At 51.0% G+C, this 11,990-nt stretch overlaps 1 protein-coding gene across 2 annotated transcripts; it reads right to left on the bottom strand.

Moving 5' to 3' along the window:
• Positions 1-2,607: 2,607 nt before the first annotated feature.
• On the bottom strand, positions 2,608-7,629 carry C1QB (complement C1q B chain). 2 transcript variants are annotated; one of them, XM_033115565.1, is made up of 4 exons: positions 7,471-7,621; positions 5,830-5,927; positions 4,703-4,915; positions 2,608-3,566 (listed from the first exon to the last, which is right to left on the bottom strand). In XM_033115565.1, the coding sequence occupies exons 3-4, from the start codon at positions 4,890-4,892 to the stop codon at positions 2,992-2,994; spliced, it is 765 nt and encodes a 254-aa protein (XP_032971456.1). In that variant the 5' UTR covers positions 4,893-4,915; positions 5,830-5,927; positions 7,471-7,621; the 3' UTR covers positions 2,608-2,991. The 2 variants fall into 2 exon arrangements, with proteins under 2 accessions (XP_032971456.1, XP_032971455.1); XM_033115564.1 differs by lacking the exon at positions 5,830-5,927 and having other exon boundaries at positions 7,471-7,629.
• Between the last annotated feature and the right edge of the window lie 4,361 nt (positions 7,630-11,990).

Raw genomic sequence — 11,990 nt, 5'->3', positions numbered from 1 at the left:
GGTCTTGGCCAATCAGGCAGTGAGTCTTTATTGAATGACTGCTGTGCATCTTGGGCTCAGAGATGGTCAGGATCCAGTTAGGCTAAGGCACTCATAGCCTAACTGGAGAGACGGGGTGGGCATGAGGGAAAAGCCAGATGTAGGCTGTGTATGCTCAGATCTGAGCAGGTGGAAATGGGGTTAGAGCAGCTCAGAGGAATGAACGCTGTGAGGCTGCAATGGTTGGGTTTCAGAGAGGAGGTGTCACTTGAATAAGGTTTTTAAAATGCTTACTTAGGTAGGTGGAGTGGAAGGGGAACGGTGAGAATGAGGGCAGCGAGGCAGGAAAGCATGAGGCTTGCATAGGAGACGGAAAGGACCCAGTTGGTCTGGAGTGGAATATTCTTTGTCAAACAGAGGAGGGAGCAGGACAGAAAAGCCAACCCATAGAGAGCCTTGAAGGCCAGGTTCATGGGCTGGGACAATATCCAGCTGGCTGTGGGGAGCCACTGAAAGTTATTGAGCAGGGAGTGACATTTGTTCTAACTGGATGGCAGAGTTTGTGCCAGGCTGGGAGGATATTGGGAGGGAGAGCACGTGGAGAGAATCAAAAGGGGAAAGGCCTTGGCTCCAAGGTCAGTTAAAACTTGGGAGGAATGTCCCTTGTTCCCTTGGGTGGGTATATGTGACGTTATAAGCAGAAACCCCCTTTAGGAGCTGGTCTAGACATATTGCCTTGAAAGACGTCTTGAGTCGTCAGTAGGCAGACGTACCCTTGAATCCCAGCTCTGCTGTGGGATCGAGGACAATCCGTTCATCCCTCCAATCCTCAGTTTTTGTCTCTGTAAACTGCCCGCGATGCAACCTAGCTCCAAGAATGACTGTGAGGATTAATGAGAATGGGGGAAGGGTCTAGCCGGTGCTTGGAGCATAGTAGGTACTTAACAGATGGTGTTCCTTCCCCATCGCCCACACTGTGGCTGTCATAGAGCTGGACACAGAATATGGCCCTTGTCATGCAGGGCGGCCTGCGGGGTCTCTACTCCCTGCTCCCCACACAAGAACACAGGACATGGTGAGGCCAAACAGGAACACCCATGGAGCCATAGGTAGGGGAGTCATACCACTATACTCTCACTGGCAGCTGGGTTGGAGACACAGGAACCAGGAGCAACACAATTCTCAACCCTCACTGCGCCGCTTGCAGGCTCAGCCACCATCTTCTTGCTAGCTCCCATTTTCTGCTAGCGTAGCCACGGCAGTTATATTCGTGCCCAACAGCTCACTGGTTACAGCTGACGGCCAACTAGCCACAGCTGATGGCCATTTGATCACAGTCGATGGCCATTTACTACCTGAGCCAGCACCTTTCTATGTGAGGCCTAGAGCCTGGAAACTGCTTTTTGGGGCTCTGTCCCCACAGTCCTCCAATCACCTCCAATTAGATAGAGTTTCTGTTTTCAGACGTCATTTATTCATTCATTGTTCAGTCACTCAACCAGCATTCAAACAACACTTTTTTTTTCTTTCTTTAAAGTTTATTGGAGTGGCAATTGTTAGTAAAGTTACATAGATTTCAGGTGTACAATTCTGTAATACATCATCTATATTTCACATGTGTGTTCTAATATATGGTGATGGAAAGAGAACTGACTCTGAGTGATGAACACACAAAGTTAGTTTTGCTTATTCTAGAACTTTATATAAATAGAGTCATATGGTATATACTGCTGTGGGTAAAGCTTTCTCTCAGCATATTGTTTTGACAATCATCAAATTTATGCATATATTATTACATTTTTCCTTTTCTTGTTGAATAGTATTCCATTATTTTGTTTGTCCATTTTCTTATTAATTGACACCTGAGCAGTTTCTAGTTTTTCATGTATCAAGAGTAAACTGCTGACTTCCAGTTTCTGGTTTGGCTTATGAGTTGCTTGGAAGTCACCACTCTGTCCCAACAACAAGTAAGAAGCTGAACAGACAGGAAAATCAATAAGTCCTCTTGGATCCTTCAAAGAGGGGAGAACATGGGGCAAACTTCTGCCTCCAAAATTGGAGAGACAGGTGAATTCTGGAGTCACGACTTACCAGAACGGGGATTCACAAGCAGAAAACTGCCTCTGGAACCAGAACCAGGGTATGAAATCCTGAACTGGAACTGACGAAGTGCTGGAGGCTCCGTGTAGACAAGTCTGAGAGTCAAAAACTCCAGGGGAACCCTGACAATAGTGGAAGATTTACCGCCCAGAACTTGACCGCGTTCCCACAGTAAACAGTGGAGAAAAATCCCCTCATCGTTGGGGCAGAGGGAGGGGAAAGGAACTGTCTTGAAATACGCCAGAGCACACTAGTCTCCTTAAGGCCTGCTCTCAGGAGAAACTAAGTAACCTGAGCTTATCAAGCCTAATGATCTGAAGGAAGGGAAACACCCAACTACGGCCCACTCTAGCCATTCCATCTCATCTAAGCGGGGAGAAAAATACTAAAACACTTATGAAGTTTACAGTCCAGAGACACAGGCTCAGTACAAGACGGAGACTTAATTGTTACCGGAGAGTGGGCCCTTGTCGGCGTGATGTCCAGGTTCTTGGTGTCGTGAGCAAAGAATTGCATGAGACACGAAAATAAAGTGGTGAAAGAGTAGTTTATTAGAAGAGATAGTACACTTCAAAGAAATAGAAGTGGACCCGAGCAGTAGAATGGCTCAAGGGCCTAAGGTGGCATTATCAGGAAGAAAAGTACACTCCAAAGGATTTGGAGCGGGCTGAGCAAAAGAAGAGACTTAAAAGGCTTCGAACAGCACTTCTGAGCACCTACTATGTGCCAGATGCTGGGACACAAGAGTTGAATTAGATTACTGTCCCTTGGTCTTGAAGAGTTTATTTATTCATTTATTCAACATCCATGGAGACATGCTGTGTGCTTTGGCCGGATAGGGGTGGTGTTGAGGGTAAAGTGAGCATTGCTGGCAGGGGAGGGGGTGAGGAGGGGGTGACTCAGCCCCACAGCTCACACCTCGGGGTCGGGGAAGAGCAGGAACCCAGAGAAGATGCTGTTGGCACCCTCGATGCCCAGCAGGGAGTTCTTTTCAGTGGCCTGCAGGAAGACGTTCTCCTCCTGTTGCAGCTTGAGGACCATGCTGCCTGTGGTGACCTGGAAGGTGTTCTGGGCGTAGTCACAGAAGGTGGCCACCTTCTGTATGCGGTCCCGGCCTCGGACGAGGTTCACGCACAGGTTCCCTCGTGAGCTGGCGTGGTAAGTGAAGTAGTAGAGGCCAGGTACCTTGCAGGTGAACTTCCCACTGCGAACTTCATAGTTGTTATTCACGTTGGTGATCACATGGTCGAAACGGATGGCCTGGTCCTTCCGCAGGGCCATGTTGATGGTCCGCATGGCAGAGAAAGCGATTTTCTGCGTGGCCTTGTAGTCTCCTGATTCACCCTTGGGACCACGGGCGCCAAGGGGCCCTGGAGAGCCTCTGGGGCCCATAGGGCCCTTGGGACCGACTTTCCCTGGCTTCCCAGGAATCCCTGGTTCCCCTTTTTCTCCAAACTCACCATGGTCTCCAGCTAGCCCTGGCAGCCCTGGAAAAACAGAGACAAAGGAAATGAGGCTGAGATCATCAAACCAAAGAAAGGAGCCCTGGACTGGGAGGCAGGGAGCCTGGCCATGTAACCTTCGACAGGTCCCTGCTCCTCTCTGGGCCTCAGCTTCCCACCTGTGAAAAAGAGGGGGCTGGTCAGAGAGGGCCCCCAAGTCCCCTTCCAGCCCAGCTTTCGGAGTCTGTGATATGTTTGGCAGAAATGGGGACTGACACCTGTGGGGTGGGAAGCAGTGTCTCCCTAAGGAAGGGGCTGGGCTGGTCCTTCCCACCGGCTCATACAGTAAGTACCTTTGTTCAGGTGTAAGCCTGGAGCAGGGATAATAAATTCTTGGCACATGTGCTATCCCGCTCCCCTCCCCCATGGCTTACATCCCTAATCACGGCATCCTTTCTTGCTAAACTTGGAAGTAGGCCTTAAAATCCTCCCACTCCGTCACTCCAAGCAGCCACTACCCCTCGGTTTGGCACAACACAAGATAAAACCTCTAGTGGCTGAGAATGTGGGCCCAGGGGACAGACAAATGCGCGTCTCATGTCACGTGTGCCATTGTCAGTTGTGCCATCTTGACTGAGGCACAGCTTCCTCATCTGTAAAATGGGACGATGAGAGTTTGTAGGATTAAGATGAAATTATGTGGGGAGAGTGGGTGGCTATGGGTAAATGGATGAATGAACTGCATTTCACAGGAGGGTCTTTACAGCAGGAAGTCTCATTTGAACCCTGTGACAACCTGCACGAGTATCATTGTCCTCATTTTACAGGTGAGGAAATAGCAATTCAGAGAGGTGAAGCCATTTACCCTGGAGGTGACTCAAGACAGTGTAACTGTGGTGGTGCTCTTTCTCTACCTGGGTTAGTGGTAAGAAATACACTGTCTGGTCTCAGTCTCAACATTTACTAGGCTCCTTTGGGCAAGTCAGTAGCCTTTCTGGACATCAGTTTTCCTGTCTGTAAAATGGGAATCAGAATTTCCTCCTTGCAAAGTTTTTGCAAGGGCTCAGCAAGCTGATGGGTTTATAAGTGCTTTTGCAATTTCTAAGGTGGGCAACTGACTTGGGAGGCAGGAGGTGGGGCCTTGGTCAGTGACACTAGTGTATCCCCAGAGTCTGCAGTACCTTTCTCTCCCTTTATCCCTGGGGTCCCAGGGTTGCCGTCAGAGCCCGGTGCCCCAGGAATCCCCGGGATGCCAGGGATGGCTGGATGCCCAGTGCAGCTGCTCTGGGCCTGGGAGACATCTACTGGACCTAGGAGCAGCAGTAGCAGCAGCGGCAGCAGTGCCAGGACACTACCCCTTGGGTTCTTCATCACTGCACTGTCTCAGCTGCTTCCTGCGGAGGGATAAGAAGATGTGGTACGTTACTACTGTGGTGACTCGTCATGTTTTTTCATTCATTCATTCATTTATTCATTCATTCATTGGTTCATTCAGTCGTTCCGTCATTTGTTTGTTCGTTCAGTCGTCATGTGTTCTCTGAGTTTGTCCTGTCTATCAGACCCTGTTCTGAGTGCTGGGGATACAGTAGTGAAAAAAAAGATATGTTCTCTGCCTTCAAGGAGCTGACATTCTAGGGAAAAATTGATGATCAACAGGTCAACATACAAGTGAACAGAAATAGAAACGGTGATGAGTGCTCTGACAGAGAAGAAAGGCTGTCTGGAGGGAGAGGGCCTGTGCTGGGGTGGGAGGTGGCTGATTTCCACCATGAAAGTTTTCTAGTCAGGGGAGGTGTTTCTGAGCAATGATGTTTAGGCCGAGAACTGAGGTTTAGAAAAGGCCTGGGCAAGAATGTCCAAGGGGAAAAGGACAGTGTGGGCAGAGGCCCGGAGGTAGAACAGAGCCTGAGCACCAAGCAAAGGGAAGCCACAAAGCGGGTGTGTAACCAAGGCTGCGAAAGACCAGCTTAGTCTCTGCCCTGCTCCAAAGAGAAGGTGACTCAAGAGATCCCACTTATCTTTCAATGAGCTTCAGATCCCCCTCTTGTTGGAGGTTTTATAAAACGACAGTTTGACAACTTTAATAATCCATGCGATGGGCCCTTAGCAGGTACCAAGCTCTGTGCCAAACACTTTGCATGTCATTTTCTCGAATTTGGTCCTTACAACAGCCCCTGAGAAAGCATCCCTGATGTTTCATTTTACAGACGAAGAAACAAAGTATAGAGGGGGCGAGACCCTTGATCGAGGTCCCACAGCCATATGTGGCTGGGATTCAAACCCACGCCCGCTGGATCTTAAAACTCACAGGGTGGCGACAACATCGGCTTTGGAGCCAGACAGCCGATACGGAAGGAGCTAATGCAGGCACTGCATTTAGAGCAGTGCAGGGTCCAGAGCCGGTGCCTGGGGAAGGAAGCTTTTATCATTGCTGTTATTGTTGCTGATAGGTAACAATAGGTGTGGGGCATGGAGTTTCATAAAGAAAGCAACTGCCAGGGTCCAAATCAGGCCTCTGCCACTTAGCTAAGGGCCTCAAGCTGGTCACTTCTCCGGCTTAGTCTCTGCTCTGCTAGTTTCCGTTTATAAAATGGGGATAATACTAATCTCTACCTCCTGAGGTTGGTGGGAGGATGGGTGAGTCAGGGCTTACAACAGAGCCTGGCATGTTGGAAATGCTTACTGAATATTAGCTATTTAAAAAATTATCACCGTCATCCAAGAATCCCCAAGTTTAAGGACGTGACAGAAGATGGTTGGAAAAGTAAAGGAAGATCTGGTCCCTTTGAGAGACTGGGCTCAGGGAGAGGGGGTCTCTCAGGCAGAGGCAGCCCAGGGATGGAAAACTCTGACCAATATGGTGGGAGTGGGATAGGGGGTGGGGGGCAGGGTCCTGACCTTGGGGAAGCGGGACGGGGGATGGAGGGCCATGGGAGCATCTAGGTTCTGGCCCATTTTAGGGGCCGCTGAGTGTCAGACTTGGGTTCAGAATTAAAACTCATCTGGTCTGACCACGCCCTGCCTTCACCACGCAGGATTACCGTCAGCCTGACCCCTCACGTCTTTCCCCACAGCACTGACACTGACACTTTCACCTTCCAGCCTTCCAGCCCCAGGAGTCCCTTTCCTTCTCGTGGAGTCAAGTTAACTTGACCTTGACCCCCATTTGCTGCTATCTCACTGCATGACCTCAGGCAAGTACCTGAACCACTCTGAGACTCTTTAGCAAAGTTAATTTCCAACGGAGAGGATTGCCAGAGAAGTAAATGAGATGGGACCGAAAAAAAAAAATAAGGTCTCTGGTGTGGTGCCTGATCCCACCCCCTCCTTTGCAGACACTGAGCTCACTCAGGACTAACTAACCACAACTCCACCTGCGAGTCAAATTATTTCCTTGAAAGAGTCAAGCTGAGCTTGCTTAGCGGACTGCACGGAAATAAGAGAAGGCAGGTGTCGGAGAAAAGCTGGGCTGGGCCGAGGGGGACCTGGGTTCTGACTTTCCCTCTGCCTCTGACATATCTTGATGCAGGCAGTGTGCTAAGCACCCGGTGAGCTTGATTTCCTTCAGGGCTCACAGCATCCCTGGAAGGCTCTGTTCTCCCCAGAGAGAGTCTCAGGCTGAGAGCCTGACTTGCCCCACATTGCCAGCACCTAAGAGACAGACGCAGGACTCAGCTCGAGTCTCGGTGACCCCAAAGCCCTTATGCTGGTGGCTCCCATTTTAGGTTGCCTCCCCGCTACCTGACCTGGGTAGCATCGGAACCCCAGGCTCACCACCAGAGAGTTTGATTCCCAAGGTCTCGGACTGGGCCCAGGCAGGAATTCACACTGTTAAACACCCCAGGTGGCACGGAGGCAGGGGATGCGAGGCCTACACTTTGGGAGTCACCATCCTCCGCCATATTGGTCCTGCTGGCCAGTCCCCCCAGGCACCAAGCCCCATCCTCACCTGGGAACCTGGCGTCCGGTGATGCCGTTTGGCAGGGCAGCAGTGGGACCAGGAGCTGGGAGCCTGTTGCTCTCAGTCCAAAGCGGAAGTTCCATTCCCTAGAGACGGGAAGGGCCTTCCTCTGACGGCCCCCTCCCATGGGCCCAGCAGGCCAGCCCCCTTCCCTGTCACCTCATTCTCACCCTGTCCTGCTGTTCTCAGGCAGTTTCAGGTCCGGTTTCTGCAATCTGGAGGTGTTTATTGTAAATGGGTGGACGGGTGGTGAGTTTGGTTTCGCCAGCTCAGCAGCTGTGGGGGGAACAGGCTATTCAGGGGGAATGTCCACAACTGGTGGCTCAGGGCCAGGGCCTCTGACCTCATGATCTTCTACAGAGAACAGGGTGTTCCTCAATGAAATGAAACCGTGGCCGGCCTGCTGTCTGGGCGCTGGATTTGGACAGTCAGACACCTTGATTCATAACCTGGCTCTGCCATTTACCAGCTAAAAGTTCTCAGGCAACAGCGCCCGAGAGAGGCCCATTTCCTCTGTTATATGATGGGGCCATAATTACACCTGCCCTACAGACTGCAAGGGGCATGGGCAGAGGGGGACTCAGATGGGACAGTGAGGACAAAGGGGAGGGTAAGCTGTAAAGTGCAGTGAGCACGTAAATTATTAATGTCACACCACGTCCCAGGCTTCCCCTTTCTGGGCTCATCTCTTCTGCTTTCTTCCCCATCTGCACTCCTGCTCTTGTCCTGTTCTCAGAAAATAATCTAGTAATGAAAAATGAATTTTAAATGTGGCCATTATTTATTTATACCCCTTCCTCTGCTTCCAGCGGGGCTTGAAGCTGAGGACAATAAGAGGCACAGGCAGGGGGGCCTGTTGCTTGTTGATCCTGGAATCACACGAACTTAGGGCTGGAGAGGGGCTCGGAGGTCACCCAGCCCATCGTCCTTGTCTCATATGTGGGGAAACTGAGGCTCAGATGGGAGAGAGTTATCGTGAGCCTCTTGACACTGGAGATAGGGCCCCAAACAGACTAATCCTGGTTCCTGCCCCCATGGAGTGTCCCTTCTACTGGGGGAGACTGGTGTGAAACATCAAATGACACAATGGTTTCGTTGTTCCTGTGATAAATGTCACAAAGAAGTGACTGCTGGAGCCCAGACCTTGTGCAAGTAGCAGAGGCAGGACTTGTAGCCAGGCATCCTGGCACCAGATATCAGCCCCTTTCTGAGGCTGCGTCTAAGGTGATATGATGCCCCTCTCAGGGATGGTTGCCCAACAAGCACCAGGAACTGGTGCAGGTCACGAGGGCCCTTCTTGATATGCTTGGAGACAGAAAAGTGTCAAGCTTGTCGGTAATGCTTGATGGCAAGTGTTCACTGTAGTGGGTGAAAAGACTAGTTTGATAAAACCAAAGCACCTCTGGGCTCAGCCAACTATAGACCCAAAGGGACCCAAGCCTGGGTGAGGAGGAGTGTCGTGTGGGAGACCCGGCTCGCTGAGCCATTTGTTGTGCGGGGCGGCCTGCGGGGTCTCAGCTCCCGCTCCCCGCATAGGAACGGAGGACATGGTGAGGCCCAAAAGGAACACCCACGGAGCCATAGGTAGGGGAGTCACACCACTATACTCTCGCTGGCGGCTGGGTTGGAGACACAGGAAGCAGGAGCCACACTGTTCGCAACCCTCACTGCGCCGCTTGCAGGCTCAGCCACCATCTCCTTGCTAGCCCCCATTTTCTGCTAGCCTAGCCACAGACGGCAGTTATATTAGTGCCCAACGGCTCACTGGTTACAGCTGACGGCCAACTAGCCACAGCTGATGGCCATTTGATCACAGTCGATGGCCATTTACTACCTGAGCCAGCACCTTTCCACGTGAGGCTGAGAGCCTGGAAACTGCACTCCTGGCTCTGTCCCCACAAAAAGACAATGGTGGATTCTGAGCAGGGAGATGGGGGTTAAGAGGTTGCATGTCCAGGGGTCAGTCTGAGGGTTCCTGAGACCACTTGGGCCTGGCCTGTAATTCTTTGGTGGCTGATGGCAATGGGGAAAGATGGGCTTTAACTTGGGGGTGGACGCAGCAGGGAGGGGGTTAAGGGCATGTCTTTGGAACCAGCTCCTCCCAAGTTTGAATCCCAGCTCTGCCTCTTTCTGGTTATGTGGCCTCAGGCACATTTATTGACCTTGGTTTCCCCATCTATGAATCAGGGGCATGGGTACCCACCTCCTGGGGTCCATGTGCGGGGCCAGTGAGGTAACTCTGGATGTCTGGGGCCCAGCTGAGTGCCCAGCCCTCGGTGGGCACAATGCAAACCTGGGAACAGTATGATTTATATGAGGAGAAGACAGCATTCTTGGACCTGGGGCATAGGAGCCATGCCTGGATTAGGGGGAGGCCTGGGACTAGGGGTCAGGATCTAAGGTTCTCTGGGCCTTGGCCCCTGAGTGAGAATCAGCTGGTCTCTGTACCCATGAAATTGGTGACTTGCCTCCCTGATAGAGAAGGGGTGAGCCCTACAAAGTGTGGAAAAAGAAACCTAAATCTCTTCAACGGCATGAGAGATTCCTTGCAGCTTGGGGTGTCTCACTCTGGCTCCTGTCAACTAGCCTGTCAACTCCTACCTCCTCTTTTCCTGTCCCCCCTAAAAACCCTCGCCTGGTTCCCCTCAGCCGAGCAGACAGTGGCATTTTCAAAGGCCTGTCTCTCCTGACGAAGAGGGAACACAGGAAAACAATTATGGAAAATAAAAATGGCACAAAAATTGTGGTTTCTAAAGTACAGGTTTCTGATCTGACACTGTGACCTACATAAACGGTGTATTGATTTTTTAAACAAAAGAGAAATGAGAAGAGCGATGTATCACTTGGGGCATCGCCGGGCAGGCTGCTAAGTGGTTGAGGGAAGGGAGCTGTGAACGGAGTGGCCTCGTGACCCCGGCCTGTCCCTGGCATAGGCCCCCTTGTCTCGGCTCTCACATTGTGTGTGTGTGTCTCCCTCCTTTCCAACTTACACTTTTCCTGTGCCCCTGCTATGTTTCAAAGAGGCCCTGCCCTACGGATGGTCACTGTCCAATGTGGGAGGTAGACCGATAAGTGAGTAAGTGTATGACAGCCAATTGGTGGACCACATGCATTGGCTTCCTGTGGCAAAGTGCTCACTCACCCACAGCCTCATCTTCCCCAAACCTTTATCAAAAAGCCTTGGGTCCAGAAATCTGTATTTTGTTTTATAAATAAATCTGTAGGTAATTTTGTTCACTACCAAGTTTGGGAAACTGGGCTCTAAAGAGACATGAGTTTGGGGTCTAAGTCTGTGCAGGGCACTATGGGGACACAAAGGGGAGCATCAGGGAAGGCTTCACGGAGGAGGTGATCTTTGTTGAATCCTGACAGTGGAGTGTGTAGTATCCAGGTGAACAGAGGATTTGTGTGACAGGTGGGGGCTCTGCAGGATGAAGGAACATCACGGGCAAAGGCATAGAAGTGTGAACAGTCCCTTTCAGAAACAAAGGTGTGCAAGTGGATGGAGGTAGTTGTAGAGCTGGGCTCAAGCCACTTTTCTCCCTGCCCACCTCAGTTGGCTGGTGTCTCTGTGAACTCCATGGAGCTTTGTGGAACCAAGTTGAGGTTCCAGCCAGGCCAGGGTAGGTTGTTCCAGGCCTGAGTGGGTCTCACTGGGCTCCAAGGTCGGACCTTCAGTCTGCACAGGAAAGTTACACTTTTTTATCTTTTCGATCCTGAACTGTCAACCCTTTCTCATGGTCACCACAACCAAAGTGCTGCAGCTGATGGCCTCCTGGCCCTCAAGCCAGAATTGTGGCGGCTAGGCCCGACCATCAGGGACCTCACAGGGAAGCCCTGACAGTTTATGGGCAGCAGTGGTTTTAGATGGTCTCCTGGGGGCTGCCAGAGTCTATAGATGTCCCGGAGACAGATTCTGCCTCTCTCTCTGACCCATTAATGCCCACCTGAGAGCATGGTCATGAGTATTAAATGCTTCAATGGATGGGTTAGCATAGTGCCTGGTACATAGTAAGTGCTCAATAATGTTAGCTATTTTTTTATTCACTCATTCATTTACTCTTTTAGTCATTCATTTACCGACTTATGCATGCATTCATCCCCAATTTACTCATTAATTTGGCACAAACTCATTGCATATCTGGTCTCTGTCTGTGCTGGGCTTACCTAAGCCCAACCTCCTCCTGTGACACTGAAATGCAACATAGGTCGACACAGGTCAGGGAATCAAACACACTCCCGTTTACCTGTGAGCGGTACCTCTCACCCAAACAAGTGACAGCGGCTGGCCCCGTGGGAATGGATTATAGCCTCCAACCACTGAGCTCTCTCTCCCAAATGGTCAAATGGTGCTGAGTGTCTCAAAATTGGCACCAACCTTTACTGAGCCCAAATTAGATGCTCTGTCTGAGTCTAGAGCCCACAGACAGCTGTGGCAGGTGCTAGGCTAAAGATGAAGAGACCTGCTTCTTCTAGGAATTGGCAGTGAGGAATCAGAACCATGCATA

The sequence above is a fragment of the Rhinolophus ferrumequinum genome, chromosome 9 (assembly GCF_004115265.2).
Source record: "Rhinolophus ferrumequinum isolate MPI-CBG mRhiFer1 chromosome 9, mRhiFer1_v1.p, whole genome shotgun sequence".
Lineage (NCBI taxonomy): Eukaryota > Metazoa > Chordata > Mammalia > Chiroptera > Rhinolophidae > Rhinolophus > Rhinolophus ferrumequinum.
This window is presented reverse-complemented; position numbering and strand designations above follow the sequence as displayed.

Excerpts from the sequence above, each read along its gene's own strand:
- C1QB (XM_033115564.1), bottom strand. The coding sequence starts at position 4,892 with ATGAAGAACCCAAGGGGTAGTGTCCTGGCACTGCTGCCGCTGCTGCTA. Across the intron at positions 3,567-4,702 it reads AGGGATAAAGGGAGAGAAAG|GGCTGCCAGGGCTAGCTGGA; the intron begins GTACTGCAGACT and ends CTGTTTTTCCAG.